Source organism: Galleria mellonella, unplaced genomic scaffold (genome assembly GCF_026898425.1).
Source record: "Galleria mellonella isolate WM207_F2 unplaced genomic scaffold, CSIRO_AGI_GalMel_v1 utg116, whole genome shotgun sequence".
In the NCBI taxonomy this organism is placed as follows: domain Eukaryota; kingdom Metazoa; phylum Arthropoda; class Insecta; order Lepidoptera; family Pyralidae; genus Galleria; species Galleria mellonella.
In genome coordinates, this window is record NW_026441978.1 from 2,930,351 (window position 1) to 2,947,229 (window position 16,879).

Below are 16,879 nucleotides of genomic sequence, written 5' to 3' on the forward strand. Positions count from 1 at the left end.
GGCCGCCATCCGTTCTTCTTATTCTGAATGTCTTTATGGAGATGCATAAATTGAGAGCTATATCTCATACGGGATCCGCGGTATTATAAGGTAGCTGCGATTTTTCTCAACAAAAAATGGTCACATTCATTTCTGAGTGGTATTTTTAGTGACGCGTAGGTACCTATATAAATTACAAAGACGTGGCATTAAAACAAGCGTTTATCTCGAAGGCTATTTTTTAGTGGATGATAATGGAATGGTTAACCCGCCTGTGCTATCGGTGTACGCTAGTGGGGCACCGGTAAGAGATGATAGATGATGTTAAAGCGGGTCAGTTAGCCCATCGTGACGAATTCAACAATAAATCTATCACGATGGTTTCTACGGGGAAACGCGTGGAAGTTTACATAATAGGGTATATTGCTAGCAATGGGATTGCTAATCTCTATTACTAACAATACCCTTCTCGCCCCTCTCGAAGGCTATTTCACATAGATAATCAATATTTGTACACTATTGTTGATTCAATACAACCATGATCTTTTGCAAATAGAATAAGTTATGCAGCCATGCAAGCTGTGTTTCGGTTTGAAGGGTGGGATATGGCGTGAATTTACAGGGTACAGAGGAATAACACCTGAGTCCTCAGGAATGGCAACGCATGGGGGGTATCATGGGCGAAACAGTATACTATGCTATGTCCATGGTACTGCTCATGTCTATAGGCGACGGTTACCACTTTCCATCAGGTGGGCCGTCAGCTTGTTTGCCATTCTAAGTTGTATAAAAAAAAATATGGAGCAGTGGACTGAATAAGGAATAATAATATAATATAATTCTAACCAATGAAGATACAAATTTTAAGAGAGAAATATATTGTACAGTATCCAATAAAACTATGATAAGAACAGAGATGCAATATATAACTAAATTTTAATTTAAAACGTCCTAAAAGTAAATCTATAAAAACGTATATGAAAATATGTAAAATTGTTTGCATCCGCCGATCGCCGACAAGTGGCTTTTTTAAGCTGACTTACATCCAACGAAAAGTTTCGGTACTCGACTTTTTATACTTGTATATATTTTTATGTACAAATAAATTCGTAGGAAATCGTATGCAAGCCTTTTTCATTATAAAACAAGGGTCGAACTCTGCACAATTTTTTTTTTTATTATTATATCAGACGTTATTTGTCCACTGGTAAATATAAGTTTCTCTACGAGTATTCACCTTATTAGGGTTTTTTTCCAGTAATAGCCACGGTTGGCATTGGTTTAGCAACCGTAGTTAAATTTTATTGATACCCCAACATTTAAGTGGCCACCCCTTCCCTTTCCGTGGGTGAGGTGAGAAGCGAATAAAAGAAATTAACGTTAAAAGGAAGGGTAGCAGCGCACCTCTTAACACATTATTAAAATCCTAACTGCGGTTGCCAAACCGCCCACCAAGCTTGGCAACTACTGGAAAAACTCCTCTTATCGGGAAGACATATTCAGCAGTGGACAATTAAAGGCGGAAATGATAATGATGATCATCTGTATTACTACGAGTATTATACTCGTATATATTATTTATTGTAAGAATCAAGAAATATGAAACCATAAAATTGAAAAGATCTTAAAAACAAATTGTATTTAAATCTCTGTAACTTGGCACTGAAAGATATTTCATTTTTAGTATAAAGCGTTTCTTTTTTACAATATGAATTAGTACATAATATGGCAACATCGATATCAGAAAATAATATTTAAATACATTATTCAATCTACACCGTAGCCATCAGTCGAAACATAAAACACTCCCGTAGCATTACCAGGATTTGAATATCCTGCTATAGTCACCTCGTTCGCGGCACAGCTTCCTCTCGTGAAAGACTCATAAGAATTACAAGCCCAAGCCAAGTACCAGCCTGGATGATGAACAGTCGCTGCCCAATACTTAATACAAGCTTTGTGGCTACACTTCGCCGCATCAGACTCCGCCAGACCTGGTATGATACCACCACTGCAGTGAGGCTGATTCTTGCCCTTTCTGTTCATAAAGAAGTCAATGTCAGCTAAAACTGCAGTGGAACCCAAGCCTCCAGCGTTGCAATGGTACACCTCAACATATCCCGCTACCCCAGACCTGACGTGATCTTCGATAAATCCGTTAGAGAAACATGGCCCGGCGGGATCTATGGCTGTTATCCGCCAAATACTTTCTGTGGTCCTATTCTGGTATGTCGTACCTGCATACCCAAGCATCTGACTACCCAAGCTATGTCCGATACAATGAATGTTCTTCGATGGATAACCATTACTATGGAGATCTGCCAAAAAGTTGCCCAATGCTCTTCCAATATAATACACATATTCCACTGATCTTTCGTAACTTTTGATCATGCCATCTTTGGCTGATGTGTAAGGAGAATGGTCTACAATGATTAAATATATGTTGGGCACGTCTTTGAACGTCTGCCTAATCAGCTCCTCAGTTTTCCTTCCTATATTGGACTTGTAGCCTGGTACAAAGAAAATTAAGCGTCTAGTGACGTCTAAATTATAGACAGACGCGAAGTTGCTAGCAGCTCCATCGATTGTAGAGCTGAGGTTGAAATTGTTCTGGAAATCGTAGAAGAACAATTGTATTTGGCTCACGTCGAGGTCCAATGTTTTGGTGTGATTACCTGGAACAGAACAATAAACCATTAGACAATAAGTAATTATAGTTTTTCATCATTGTTATCATTTTAGCCATTATCCGTCCACTACTGGACATAGGTGTCCCCATAGACAGCCATAAGGAACAATCCTAAGCATTCATTGATTCCCTGCAATGCATTTGTTGTTTGCAAATTGTTTGTATTTTCCAACAGGCTGTGTTTTCTTACACTATAAATTTAAAATGAGTTTTACTCTGTTTGTCACCAATTGGCGTGAAGGGTAAGGGATTGTTAGCAATAGAATCTAACAGTTTTATTGCTAGCAATACACTCTATCAGGTCGACCTCCACACGGTTCTTCCTGAGAACCGTCATGGTTAATTCTTGTGAAATTTATCACGATGAGCTTACTGACCTGCTTTCATTCTCATCTATCATCTCTCGCTGGTGGCCTGCCAACATATGCCAATAGTGTAAGCGAGGTTGCCATTCCATTATCACCCATTAAAATAACGTTTCAGGTACTCTATACATTTATTTATTTATTTATTCATTAGTACAAATATGTGTACATGGCGGACTTAATGCTAAAAGCATTCTCTCCCAGTCAACCATAGGGAAGTGTCAGAATACTCGAATGTGGTACTACTAATTATTGATATACATACATACTAAAATTACATATATAAACGAATAAATATATATGAATAGCAAATATACACATATATGACATATATTATATTATACACGAAATTGCCATACAATACCAGATTATACATATTTCCGTAACATATACACTTTTACCTGTTATCAAGTACAAATATCTCACAATATCTCATGCTAGAACTGGTCGACCTTACAAATAATGTTGAGGCCAAACAAATATATAATGTGAACTATACATCGCTTCTATAATACAAGAACTATTTCTAATTTTAACTCAAACCCTTCAATGTACATGCCTATCACATGATTTCCTGCAAATGACGTAAACATAAAAGTCACTGTCAATAACATTTGAAGAAGTAATTCGTGTCAATTTAATTGTTCTTTGTTTTCCTTATAAATGAAAAAAACAACTTACATTTAACATATTTTAAAACCTACACAATGCATTTTTTTTATACAACTTAGAATGGCAAACAAGCTGACGGCCCACCTGATGGAAAGTGGTAACTGTCGCCTATAGACATGAGCAGTACCATGGACATAACAGACTATACTGTTTCGCCCATGATACCCCCATGCGTTGCCATTCCTGAGGATTCATGTGTTATTCCTCTGTACCCTGTAAATTCACTGCCATATCCCATCCTTCAAACCGAAACACAGCCATGCAAACACAACTGCTTCACGGTAGAAACACGAATGGGACAGAGGTACCCAAGCAATCGACAGCGTTCGCGTGACCAGAATAAATGTTGATTGACCAGGGGAAACGTAGCCTATGTTCTCCTTCCCATTTTGCATGTATACTAAACTTTAAGATGATTAATTTGAGCTTCTAAAATTCTATGAAGAAACACTTCCAGATTACAAAAAAAAACATAAAATAGAGAAGGAAAGTGATCATTCTATATTATTCCTAAACTATACATAAAAAACATAACTGTATAATAAAAAAAAAGATTTTTTTTTAAATCGTTTTACAACTGACGAGGTTATGAGGTAACAGTCATAAAAAAATACAACCGAACTGAGAATCCCCTTCTTTTTCAAGTCGGTTGAAAATGGAAAACATTAACATGAGTGAATAATAATGTTAATGATTATTAAGGAATATTCTAAAATTACCGAATGGGGGAGGAAGTGTTAGTAATGGGGTTTAACAGCCCCATTGCTAGTAATATATCAGGGCGACCTCCACGCGGTTCCCCGGATTCATCACGGTGAGCTAACTGACCCGCTTTCATCCTCATCTATTATCTATCACTGGTGACCCGCCAGTGTATACCGATAGCGTAGACGGCGTCACTATTTCAATTTCACCTATTAAAAAAAATATTGAATATACCGAATGTTTCTCCCAATAAAACATAAATCGAATAATAAGGAAATAAATAAATAGGAACTCCCATATTAAATCTATTTTGTTTATTTAAAAAGACAATCTGACATGAAATTGGTAAATAAATTATCAAATACATCGAAAATATTTATAAGGCAATGACGCGATATACTGCAATAACTGATCGTCAGTTAACGTGATATTAATGGGCCATTAAGGTTTAATTGATGTCATGTCACTCATTATTACACACATACAATTTTTTTTTTTTTTTATACCATTGAGGTGGCAAACAAGCATACGGCCCACTTGATTGTAAGTGGTTACCGTAGCCTATGAACACCTGCAATACCAGAGGCATTACGCGTGCGTTGCCGACCCTGAAGAAACCTCTTTACCCCCCTTTTGTAGAACCCCAACCCTTTTGCTGTAGTCTCTTGGGAAAACCTTGGCAGGGATTTTATTTGGTCTACGCCTTTCGAGGTCTTAAAACTCACCTTTGCCACTTCTATTACATATATATCAGCGACACACTCATATAGAAGTTAATCCTTATTGAATTGTTAAGAAACCTAGTTTTATAATTAAAAAAAAAACTATTATCAAAATTGTTATTGTGGTCTTTCTATAAAATCCTGAAAAACTTTTTTGCTGCTTTTTTTAAGCACAAGTTGACGGCCCACCTGTTGAAAAGTGGTAACCGTAGCCTATAGACATGAGCAGTACCATGGACATAACAGAGTGTACTGTTTCGCCCATGATACCAACATGCATTGCCACATCTAAGGACTCAGGTGTTGTTCCTCTGTACACTGTAAGTTCACTGCCATATCCCACCCTTCCAACCGAAATACAGCCATGCAAACACATATGTTTCACAGTAGAAACACGAATAGGACCGAGGTGCTCAAGTAAACGACTTTTGTACAAAGTCTCCCTCTGGTTAGCCTTTTTAAAACATAGATTTTCAAACTTTTTACTGAAAATCAGCCTGTATGATTTAGTTTATTTGCCTTTCCCGTTGTGAATTAATTGATACTACTATTGTACATGAACTACACACACACACACATTCACACACACACAGCCTTTGTATTTTCATCATTTCCCTAATTATATATTTTGGCGGCGACGTATACCCAAATTTACTGCTTTCAATCACGATCACTCGATTACATTTTTAAGCCATTTCAATACAGTCTTATATTTATTTATTTATTTAACTCTTTATTGGATCGAAAACATAAAATTAAACAATGACATATAAACAATTCAAATAAAATAGAGTAGCATAAAGTACAAATTAAAATATACACAAAGTTACAATTGGCGGTCTTATCGCTGGGACAATCTCTTACAGACAACCTTAGGTTAAAGGAGAACACATATAATTACTTATATGAGATTAATACGAATGATTCAGAATTGGCAACCATACCAGCGGGTAAACCCCCATATGTTCGCTGCTTGGCTTTTCATAAGTCAGCTATGTATCCTAGCTTAAAGTTCAAGGGGCAAGTTGCAAATTTTTAAAAACTTGACATGTTTAGTTCACGTGACTAGAAGATAGCTTGTTATGTCTATGCTTTTAGTACAGTTTGTAAGGCAGCTCAATTTAACCTGATTTATTGTCAGGTTTTAAGAGCTCATAATAATCCCTTAGCAAATGGTACATGGTACTTTACCAGGAGAAGATTTTGTACAGTCTATCCTACTCATAGTTTACCGCCAAATATCACAAATATTGGCATGTCTGTGCAAGCAAATTACATAGTGCTTAACATTATAATCCTCAGGAGTAACAATGCAAAAGCACCAGTTAGGGGGAATCTAACAGCCCTATCGATAATTTTTTTTTAATGTGTGAAAATGGTGTGCTAACCCCGCCTGCGCTAACGGGATACGCTGGCAGAGCACCAGTGAAGGATGATAGATGAGAATGAAAACAGGCCAGTTAGCCCATCATGATGAATTCGTCAGGAATTAACCATGATAGTTTCCAGGGAGAACCACGAGGAGGTCGACCTGGTTGGGTATATTGCTAGCAATGGAATTCTCAGTCTCCATTACTAACAATCCCTTCCACCCTATCGATAGTAATATATCCTATCAGGTCGATCTTCACTTTGTTCCCTCTGGAAACCATCGTGGTTAATTCTTGTGGCATTCGTTACGATCGGCTAACTGATTTTTAACCTCACTCATTATCACTCTCTAGTAACCCGTCAGTTTATCATATAAGCAAAATCCTGCCTGTTACAAAGCCAATTCTTCTTGTAAACATTAATTCCGCTTTCTATATTCAAATATTGTAAAACTAATCTATCTACCAAATATTTCATAACACAACGATGTATTTTATACATCTTGTATACATATATCACGATGGATAACGCTATTTTTTGCAGAGGTCAATGTGGTACAGTTATTGTAAATTGTTATTGTTGCTTGTTATTAATTAAATGTACAATAAAAATCATACAACTCACATGTGATCCAACTAGAATACAAAGCGGCACGGAAAGGTTTGAAATTAGCATATACACATGTTAATAACACTACGCAAATTGTCAATCGTAACAAATACACCATTTTAGTTATTTTAGCTGACCCGTGTGACCACTGTAGCGGTCGACCGATAAATGGCTCGTCAGTCAACCGATTATGAGTACATTACTGCGCAAGCGCATCTCAACAAGTACGAATTATAAATCATTGTTTTAGATCATGAAGGGCGTGTGTATACTCGTAAAGAATGGGTATACAGAATGACAAAGACAGAGAAAAAACATTTAAAACTAAAAAGAGATGTAAGCACCCATATGCAACGGTAATCGCTTACGTCATGACGTAATCGTCAACTTGTTATAATGGTACAAAAAAGGTATTTGTAATATCAGATTTTCTTTAATTGATGATAATAGAATGGTAACCCTGTCTGCGCTATTAGTATACGCTGGCGTGGCACCAGTGAAATATGATGATAGGTGTGAATGAAAAGACAGGTTAGTTTTTTTTTATGGGTGAAAATTGTATGGTAACCCCGCCTGCGCTAACGGGATACGCTGGCGGAGCACCAGTGAAGGGTAATAGATGAGAATGAAAACAAGCCAGTTAGCCCATCATAATGAATTCATCAGGAATTAATCATGATAGTTTCCAGGGGGAACCGCGAGGAAGTCGACCTGGTTGGGTACATTGCTAGCAATGGGATTCTCAGTCTCCATTACTAACAATCCCCCCAGACAGGTTAGGTAGGTCATTGTGATGAACAAACCTAGAATTTAGCACGATGATCTCAAGGGGAAGGGGGGCACGTGGAAATCGACCTAACAGGGCATATTGTTAGCTATGAGACTGGTAGCCCGCATACTAACAATCCCTTCCCCCACCCCGTGTAATACACAATTATGAAGTCTTCTAAAAGTAAACACCTGAAGTCAGCATTAGTAGGTATGTTTTTTAATGGATGAAAGTGGAATGGTTAACTTGTTTGCATTATTGGTAATGGACTGACATTTATGGTATGGTATCAAATACACGCTAGCAAGTGCTTGATACTGTCCTAGCCGACTTATATATATTCTTTATTGCACTTGTAAGTTACATATAAAATAATCTATTTATACATGTTGTGAGCAAGGGTGGACTTATCTCTGACAGAGATCTCTTCCAGTCAACCCAGTACAGTAAGAAAGCATTTCGTTAGCGGGCGGCTGAAGTGCTACAACTATTAATACATAAACATTAATACAGTTAAATAAAATATTTTAATATATATATAATAAAATATTACATAAATACATACACTATAAATACATATAATACCTACCTACTTATATAATAAATGTTAAAATAAATTAATATACTACTTACATTAGACTTAATGCTTTTGATAGTTTTAAATACTAGGTTGCTGAATAAAATAGCGTTTAAAGTAATCTTTTTTTATTATTTTTATTTATAATTACAACTCAATAGTATTAATTTGCCATTTGGTCCCGGCATAGAATGGGCCACCTTTTCATTACCACTTTTTTGGGTCACCACGGGTGTCGCAAGAGGTGACTAAGGAAACTTAATGGTCGAAAGGTAGACAGCAGCGTTTTAAACCCACACCAAAAGCCTAACAGCACTTACCGATCCGCCAGCTTAGCGTGGCAACTACCGTCAAAACCCCCTTTATGATCTCTCATAATTATTTATTTATTTATTTTAGCAGTATTAATAAATAGATATGCAATAAAATGCATTTACAACATATAATCTTCTCTATCCAAAACTATTCACAAGATTGCATCCTAAAATATTCTGTCTTCATATTTATTTATTTTTTTCAATGGTATTTCGCGGCTCACTTTTGGCCACAACAGAATATCAGTGTTTTGCTCTTTTTAGGGCAAATCAAAAAGCTGAGTTGTGGCCATTTTGTATTACTGTGGCACATGCATGTAAAAAAAAATTGTTACTAATTTTATGCATTCTGATTTTGTTTTTTTAGTTTTTTTTATTTTTGTACATGTATCTTTTTTTCATCTTTTTTCACTTTGCATTTGTGTCTTGTACTGTTTGTGTGCTGTAAGTAATGCAAATAAATTATTTATGTATCTATCTTAATAAAACAATAGAATCACATAATTTATCGACTAGACACTTCGAAAAATATGTCCCTCCGAAAGAAAGGCGTTAATTCCCTCTCAAAGTCTAAAGTAATAATCGAGTTTATTAAGTTTATTAATCACCGGACAGCCGATGAAGTTTTTAATTGACTGCTCCATCGTCAGATCGTTAATTTCGCCATTTCAAAAGGTTAACTGGTGATTCGCTTTTTAGTTCATTTCATTGGCCATTATTGCATTATCTAATCGATGGCTGTTAAAAAATATTTAATTGAGGTTTTTTGAATAGATGAATGGATTTTATTGCTAAAAATGTGATACAATATGATCATATGGTAGTATTAAAATGTTTTCACACATTTTGTCATTACTGACGTGCAACAGTCATTACAAATGTTATGACAAAATAATTCTTTAATATGTAATAATGTAAATTAACGTTAATTGCAATAGAGTAAAGTCAATCTTTTACAATGTGTCACTATTTTATATTTTGTAAATATTCCTGGACACTATAGTAACACTTTTTTACTAGCCAATTATGTTGTTCTTTTTTTAAATTTATTATAGTTTAAATTTTTAAGATTTGTTTCGCAGTTTATTATACCAAGAAGTTGGCAACAAGCATACAGACCGTTTGATAAGCAGTCACTGTAGCCCATAGACGCTTGTTCACGGGGTCACGTGCGCATTGCCGATCCTGAAGAAACCTCAATACACTCTTTTTGAAGAACCATACAGTAGTCTCTACAGACAACTTGGCAGGGAGCTCATTCCACAGCTTGAGCGTTCGCGAGAAGAAACTCTGAAATCGCTCTGACCATCTATTTAAGTGTGTTTGGATCAATTCTCTGTCGAAGGAAAGAGGTTCAGTGACAAAAGTTGGCTTTGGGCATCATTTTAAATAATTCCTTAGACAAGCAGTAGAACATATAAAAGAGTTATTTAAGATACTATTATTATAGTAAATACGAAAGTTTATAACAATGGATGTATGAATGTTACTCTTTCATGCAAAAACTATTCAACGGATTTAAATTAGATACACGGATAAATTGTATCCTATCTTAGTTTTTTTTTTTCATTTAAGAGTTTCCTCTTGTCGGTGCAACTAATTCATGCATCTACTTCCAGCCAGCTCTATCCCAGTCCATATCCTTGATCTCCTTATACGACATGATACCTAGTGTTTCTTTTATCTGTCCCATGTAGTTATTCCTCGGTCTTCCTCTTCCTCTTTTGCCATCTATTTTTCCTTCTACTATGCTCTTAAAAAAATCGTCATGTCGTATAAGGTAGCCCAGCATTTTGCCTCTTCTATTCTCTATTATTTTAATTAATGTTCTTTTCTCGTTCACTCTTTTCAGGACTTCCTCATTCGTTACTCATTCATTAGCATAGAATACTTTATATACTGATTCATGCGGGCAGTGCCGCGGAATACAGCTAGTAACAAATAAATGTAAATAGTTATATACAAAAATTAATTGTATTAGTTATATATAATAATTATTATATGATATATTTTTTATACAACTTAGAATGGCAAACAAGCTGACGGCCCACCTGATGAAAAGTGGTATCCATCGCCTATAGACATGAGCAGTACCATGGACATAACGGAGTATACTGTTTCCCCATAATACCCCCCCCCTGCATTGCCATTCCTGAGGACTCAGGTGTTATTCCTAAAACATTAATAACAAACCAAGTCAATTTTATTGACGGCAGTAGACTCGCCTCCTACTAATATGTTAAAAGACGAAAATCCTGCAAAACTTGAAGGCCCATGTGATTGAAAGTGGTAACCGTCACCTATAAACATGACAGCACCATGGGCACCATAGTATACACTGTGACGCCCATATCGACAGGTACCCAATCAGACGAATCTCCTCCTGATGAAGATGATTAACAAACAGAAAAACTGTAAAAATAAATAATTTATTATCTGTTTATCTTAAAGTATTTTTTACAGTTGCAACATTTGAACAATTTAGGTTATTTATTATTTATCACATAGGAACTTAAGGTTACATAAATATTATAATATTAAGATTAGAATATAATTTATACAGATTTAATAAATAATTTTATCCTATTCATATTTTGTTCTACGTCAAAAATATCTTTTTAAATTTATCATTTTTTTACATTTTATTCTTCGTTCTAAATATAAGGATGAAATTATTTAAAAAATACTTTGTAACTATTTTTGATTGAAATTACAATATGGACTTTTATCTTACTTTAATCTTACCTTACTAATTAAACAAATATAATAACAATAACTTACTTAATAAACTTATACAATTGTATCGTTGTGTTTGTAAATTGTCTTGCTTATTTCCTATATTGTATAATGCAAATAAAGTATACTCATTCATTCATTAACATACATACATATTTGTCACGCCTGTCTCCCATTACATGGGAGATATTTGAGAAGAAAATTATATCAGAGTTCTTAATAAAGACAATAGAAGCAAAATAATATTTTATGAAATTTTGTCTTTGTCTTTCCGTATGTTTGTTCGAATATCACGCAAAAACTCCTGAATGAAGTTTTCACAATTGTATTTCTAAAGGTCTAACTTACAATCTGGTCTATATTTTATTTATTTATTTAAATAACTTTATTGACTATAATAAAATAAGGTACAAAAGGTGGACTTAATGCTAGCAGCATTCTCTACCAGTCAACCTTTGGGATGAATAAAAAATCACGAACGCAGTACTTCATTATTGGAATAGGTAAAGAAAAAACCAACTAATAATGAACTCATTGAAACTGTGTAGAGATGTTGCATCTCTATACATCATCTACTGAATTTATCATGAGGAATGCTCTAAGGAATTATTCGGATTGATACCTGCTGCTGATTTTCACCATCGTACAACCTGTCATAAACTAAAGTTTCACCCCAACCATCTGGACGAGTGGTGGTCCTCCACCACAACGTTGGTGTTGTGGGTGATCATGGGCGGCGGTACTCACTTACCATTAGGTGAGTCGCATGCTCATTTGTCCCTTGTGTTGTAAAAAAAAAAGATAAAACTATGTTACAATATAAATTATGATTTATATCACAAAATAATAATATTTTATAATTATTCATTTGGATGGCGTGATCCTATTAATTTACGATAACATTCTTAATAATCTAACCTAATTTTATATACTTAATTTAACTAAAAGACTTAACTTCTATAATGCCTTATAAAGGCTAATTTTAAACATGTTAATAACATGTCTTTTATTATTATAAAATTAAATTTAAATAAACGAAATTGTACAATTTGTTCAACGAAAATATTTGATAACACAGCGCCATCTAATAACAAACTAAGAAGAATTTGTATTCTAAACAAATTATAAACACGCTTATATACTTTTTTATAAATATATACATATTATACATAGATATAATGATGATGATGATGATGATGATGATGATGATGATGATGATACATAGACAACGCTCAGACTAATACAAACAGACCTACTTTTGAATACAAAAGTTTGTGTTGCATGGGTATTGAACCCACGACTGTCAGAAGGTAAGGCAACGTATTAAATCACTGTACTAACAAAATTCGTAAATAAATTAAAATATACAATTTTATAATCAAACAATCACAATAGTTCCCTATCTGCGCTGAAGAATTGCCTCTTTTATAATTTACCGTATATATTATCGTGGATTTTATCGTCACGATATAATAGCAGAACAAAATATATGCAATTATCGTCAAATATGAAAAATGTCTCCATATTGTTTCTATTTATTGCTATTCATTTTATCATATGAATAATTTTATTCATTTTCGAAATCAGGAACAAGATTCGAGAACAAATGAAATTATAAATTTATTGCATAAAAAAGAAAATTATTTGTGTCCAGGTAATAAATATCCTAGTAACTAAATTAGGCGTACAAAATGCCCCTTTTTTATAAATTAGTTCGGAGATAGGTTTTTTTTATTTTAGCTAAAGCCAATATAAGAAGTTTCAGGTTTAAAAATCCTCCCATTTATCAACTCTTACAATTAGCTGAAGACAGTTTTCCTTTAACCAGTCACGTTATCGCGACGTTCTTTATTCAATTCCTGCTGATCGACGGCCTTTTCGAACCACTTCTTCCACCAGAGCAAGGAAGTGCCAGTTAGCAAGAAGTGGTAATTTCTTTTTTTCATATAACAACCTTTTTTTTTAATAAATATTGTATTCGTTAAAGGTGTTTCTAATTTCACACCAATTAAGTGTAGGGCCTTAAAATTGGGTTTTAAAATATTCTGTTATTATATCATGATGATAAATCGTACGATATCGTGGCGTACTATATTATAATAGTACACATTATTTAATTATTATTATTGTATAGTTGGTTATCTAATTACCTTTAAATTGTATAAAATTAACCACAAGCAAATACAAAATAACTAAGACGAATCTAAGATGGGTTGACCAAAATTAAAAAAACATTACCTTCTTTCTTGGTAGTTGGTTAAAATATCAGCCATATACATAAAAGAATTACGTGCGTTACAGATAACCGAATCCGTGTTATCTCCACTACTCATAAGACCCGTAATTTCGTTATATCTGTATATACATATTTTATCATCTGAAAGGTTTTATCGCATAGTTTTATCTTGTCAATGCTACAAGACTAAAGAACTAGTGCTTCCTAAAGTGCACTAGACATGTAATAAATCTAAAATTCGGAATTTATCCTAAAAGAACCGCGGAGATGCTTTTAAATGTCCGCGCATGTCCACGATATCATCGCGGAAAATTTGAAGCACACAATTTAGCCTTTCTATTATATCGTGACGATAAAATCATACGATATCCTACCGTACTATGTTAAATTATAAAACTAGCAAATGAATATTATAATAAAAAGCAATTAGTATAATTCCAAAAAAAATTTATACGTACGCACACATTTACGTTACGTGTAAATAATCGTACAGAATGCATTTAGTACAAGATTCGTTATTGCCTCGTATTACGTTGAAAGCGGCACACTTATGCGACTAAACCATTAAAGATACAAATATAAATAATAAATATTATTAAATATAACTATATAAATATATATAATCGTAAAATGACAAGAAAATAAATTTACATGTTTTTTTAACCAATTTCAAATATTCTCAAAGGTTCTCGATTCGGTTGTATTTCTTTTTATGGTTACTATCCGATTTATGGTAACTCAGTCCGATTTGGAAAATCCTTTTTATCTGAAAGGATATACTTAAATTGATCCCACAGAAATTTTATCAAAATCGGATCAGTAGTTTAGTTTTCAAATAAAAATAAACAGTTTTAATGTGCTAAATCAAAATAACCATATTTTGATTGTAATATTATGGTTACAGAACACCAACTTTCTTTTTATAAAAGTCTTTATACTACTTTAATTTCTAAAATATATACACGCTTATAATCACAGAGGGAGTAGTCACATACATTTCTCGAATGTTGACTTTGTGATGAACCTAAAATTCGATTTATACACACAGATTTACTGAGCTTAATGTACTCATGTTTCTCTTTATAACAAATTCTCGTTTTCAACAAATAATTACAAGATTGTTGAAACGAGCAATTTACAACAATATAAACTAGGAACACAATGTGTTGTGAATTTGATCCACAATATCAATGAGTAAATTAAACTTTTAAATTATAAGGTACTGTTTTTTTTTTTTTTATAAATGTGTTGTTTCTTCCATCGAAAAAGATGGATACACCAAATCGAGGCCTCTTAACCTTGACACTAAGAATTCTTCGGCTTGAATTTCCATTTTCTGATCGAAGTGTGTCTTCCAACCGCCAGCTTCACCTAGTTAAAAAAAAAACATTTATAATATTATCAGAAATAAATTTATATAGAAATAGATTCGTTTGACAACCTGATGGTGTAGAGGTTTTCACAACGCTTATTCTTGCAATGATCACGGGTTCGATTCCCGTACAATACAATTAAAAATCTGAATCATCATCATATCAGCCGTTAATCGTCCACTGCTGGACATAAGCTTCCCTCACAAAGAGGGCTTGCCATGCTTAGCGATCGGATTAGCACTTAAATTTTTGATGATGTCTTAAAAGGGCCGCTGCTGCCTATCCATCCACCATTATTTCTCTTACTCGCCTCTTACGACACCTACAAGAACGGAGGAGAAGCCCTATTCTACGCCGGGACCACAAGGCATGTATGTATTTACGAAAAAAAATAAATTTATATCTATCAGATATCCAGTATCTATGGTACAAACTATACTTAGTTTGGGACTAGTCTAGACTAGGCCCTATATAATATGTTCTAAGAGTATTTGCAAATATTTATTTATAATATATATCATAGAAATGACCTCCCTGTCGAGAGTCTCCCAAGAGACTATAGTAGGTAAGAAAAAAAGAAACTTTATTTTACAGAAATATACGACTACACCCACACAGGTATAAAAAATTTTTAAGAATTATAATAATAAAACTACACACAAAATATTTATAATATTATAATAAAAAATATTTATAATAATATTATGCTCAGAGGAATTGTTCAATATGATGCCCACAGCGACTTTCTACCATCGTACGGCCCGCCATCGACAGGGAGTTCATCCTCATGTCCTACAGCCTCAATGGTCACGTACTGCGCGGTTTCAGAGATGTTTCCTCCCACGAACACTCAGGTTGTGGAATGAGCTCCCTGTCGAGGTTTTCCCAAGAGACTACAGCATGGGGTTCTTCAAAAAGGGAGTAAAGAGGTTTCTTCAGGGTCGACAACGCACACGTAATCCCTCTGGTATTGCAGCTGTTCATAGGCTACGGTAACCACTTACCATCAGGTGGGCCGTATGCTTGTTTGCCATCTCAATGGTATAAAAAAAATAAAAGATGAAAAAAATCCGTATTATAACAGTTTCATCCAAAATAAGTGTGTGTGTGTGCGTGCGTCACAATATCTGTAATGTATGTGTATAATAGTGTATGTGTTTTTTTTTATTATAGCGTGATATATAACCACGTCATCCTGAGCAAACATCGAGACGATATTGTCCATGAATACGACCAACCGAAAAGAGAACGTTCCACTTTCAAATGTTGGCCGCACTATGCTGGCTCACTAAATGGTTTTTTACACTACGTTTTATGGATCTAAGGAAACACGTCACAAAAAGGCCATTCCACATTGTCACAGTACATAGGAGTTGGGGGGAAAGGGGTTGTTAGCAATGGAGTTTGGCAACCCCATTGCTAGCAATATGCCCTATTAGGTCGACCTCCACGTAGTTCCCCGTGGACACCATCGTGAACAATTCTTGTTGAATTCGTCACGATGGGCTAACTGACCTGCTTCATCCTCAACTATCATCCCTCACTGGTGCCCCGCCAGCGTATTCCAACAGCGCAGGCGGAGTTACCATTCAATTATCAACCATTAAAAAAAGAGTACATAGGAGTTGGCGAACTTATTTATACGTGACTATGGATACAGACGCTGGCCCATTCTCGTGAGCCAAAAATGGAACTTTGTTTAGGGTTAACAAATAAGATCTCTATACATTTAGTATATACTTGTACAGGCTTCATAAGCTGA

The 16,879-nt window shown here is 34.5% G+C and overlaps 2 protein-coding genes across 4 annotated transcripts in view; both read right to left on the reverse strand.

The window, feature by feature from the left end:
• Positions 1–1,520: 1,520 nt before the first annotated feature.
• On the reverse strand, positions 1,521–7,341 carry LOC113512164 (pancreatic triacylglycerol lipase-like). The gene is made up of 2 exons (XM_026895969.3): positions 7,128–7,341; positions 1,521–2,654 (listed from the first exon to the last, which is right to left on the reverse strand). Exons 1-2 carry the CDS (start codon positions 7,228–7,230, stop codon positions 1,747–1,749), a joined length of 1,011 nt encoding a protein of 336 aa, XP_026751770.1. The 5' UTR covers positions 7,231–7,341; the 3' UTR covers positions 1,521–1,746.
• Positions 7,342–11,185: 3,844 nt separating this feature from the next.
• LOC113513952 (sulfotransferase 1B1-like) overlaps positions 11,186–16,879 on the reverse strand; it is a 31,417-nt gene continuing 25,723 nt past the window's right edge. For all 3 annotated transcript variants that reach the window (XM_052894220.1, XM_052894211.1, XM_052894216.1), the window contains one exon: positions 11,186–15,115. In XM_052894220.1, the coding sequence (XP_052750180.1) occupies positions 14,982–15,115 (134 nt within the window). In that variant the 3' untranslated portion in view covers positions 11,186–14,981. The remainder of the gene's footprint in view (positions 15,116–16,879) is intronic.

Bases quoted from the DNA above. Each gene is read 5' to 3' on its own strand.
- LOC113512164 (XM_026895969.3), bottom strand. From the start codon at position 7,230: ATGGTGTATTTGTTACGATTGACAATTTGCGTAGTGTTATTAACATGT. The intron at 2,655-7,127 runs GTGAGTTGTATG...GTTCTGTTCCAG, and splicing joins GTATTCTAGTTGGATCACAT to GTAATCACACCAAAACATTG.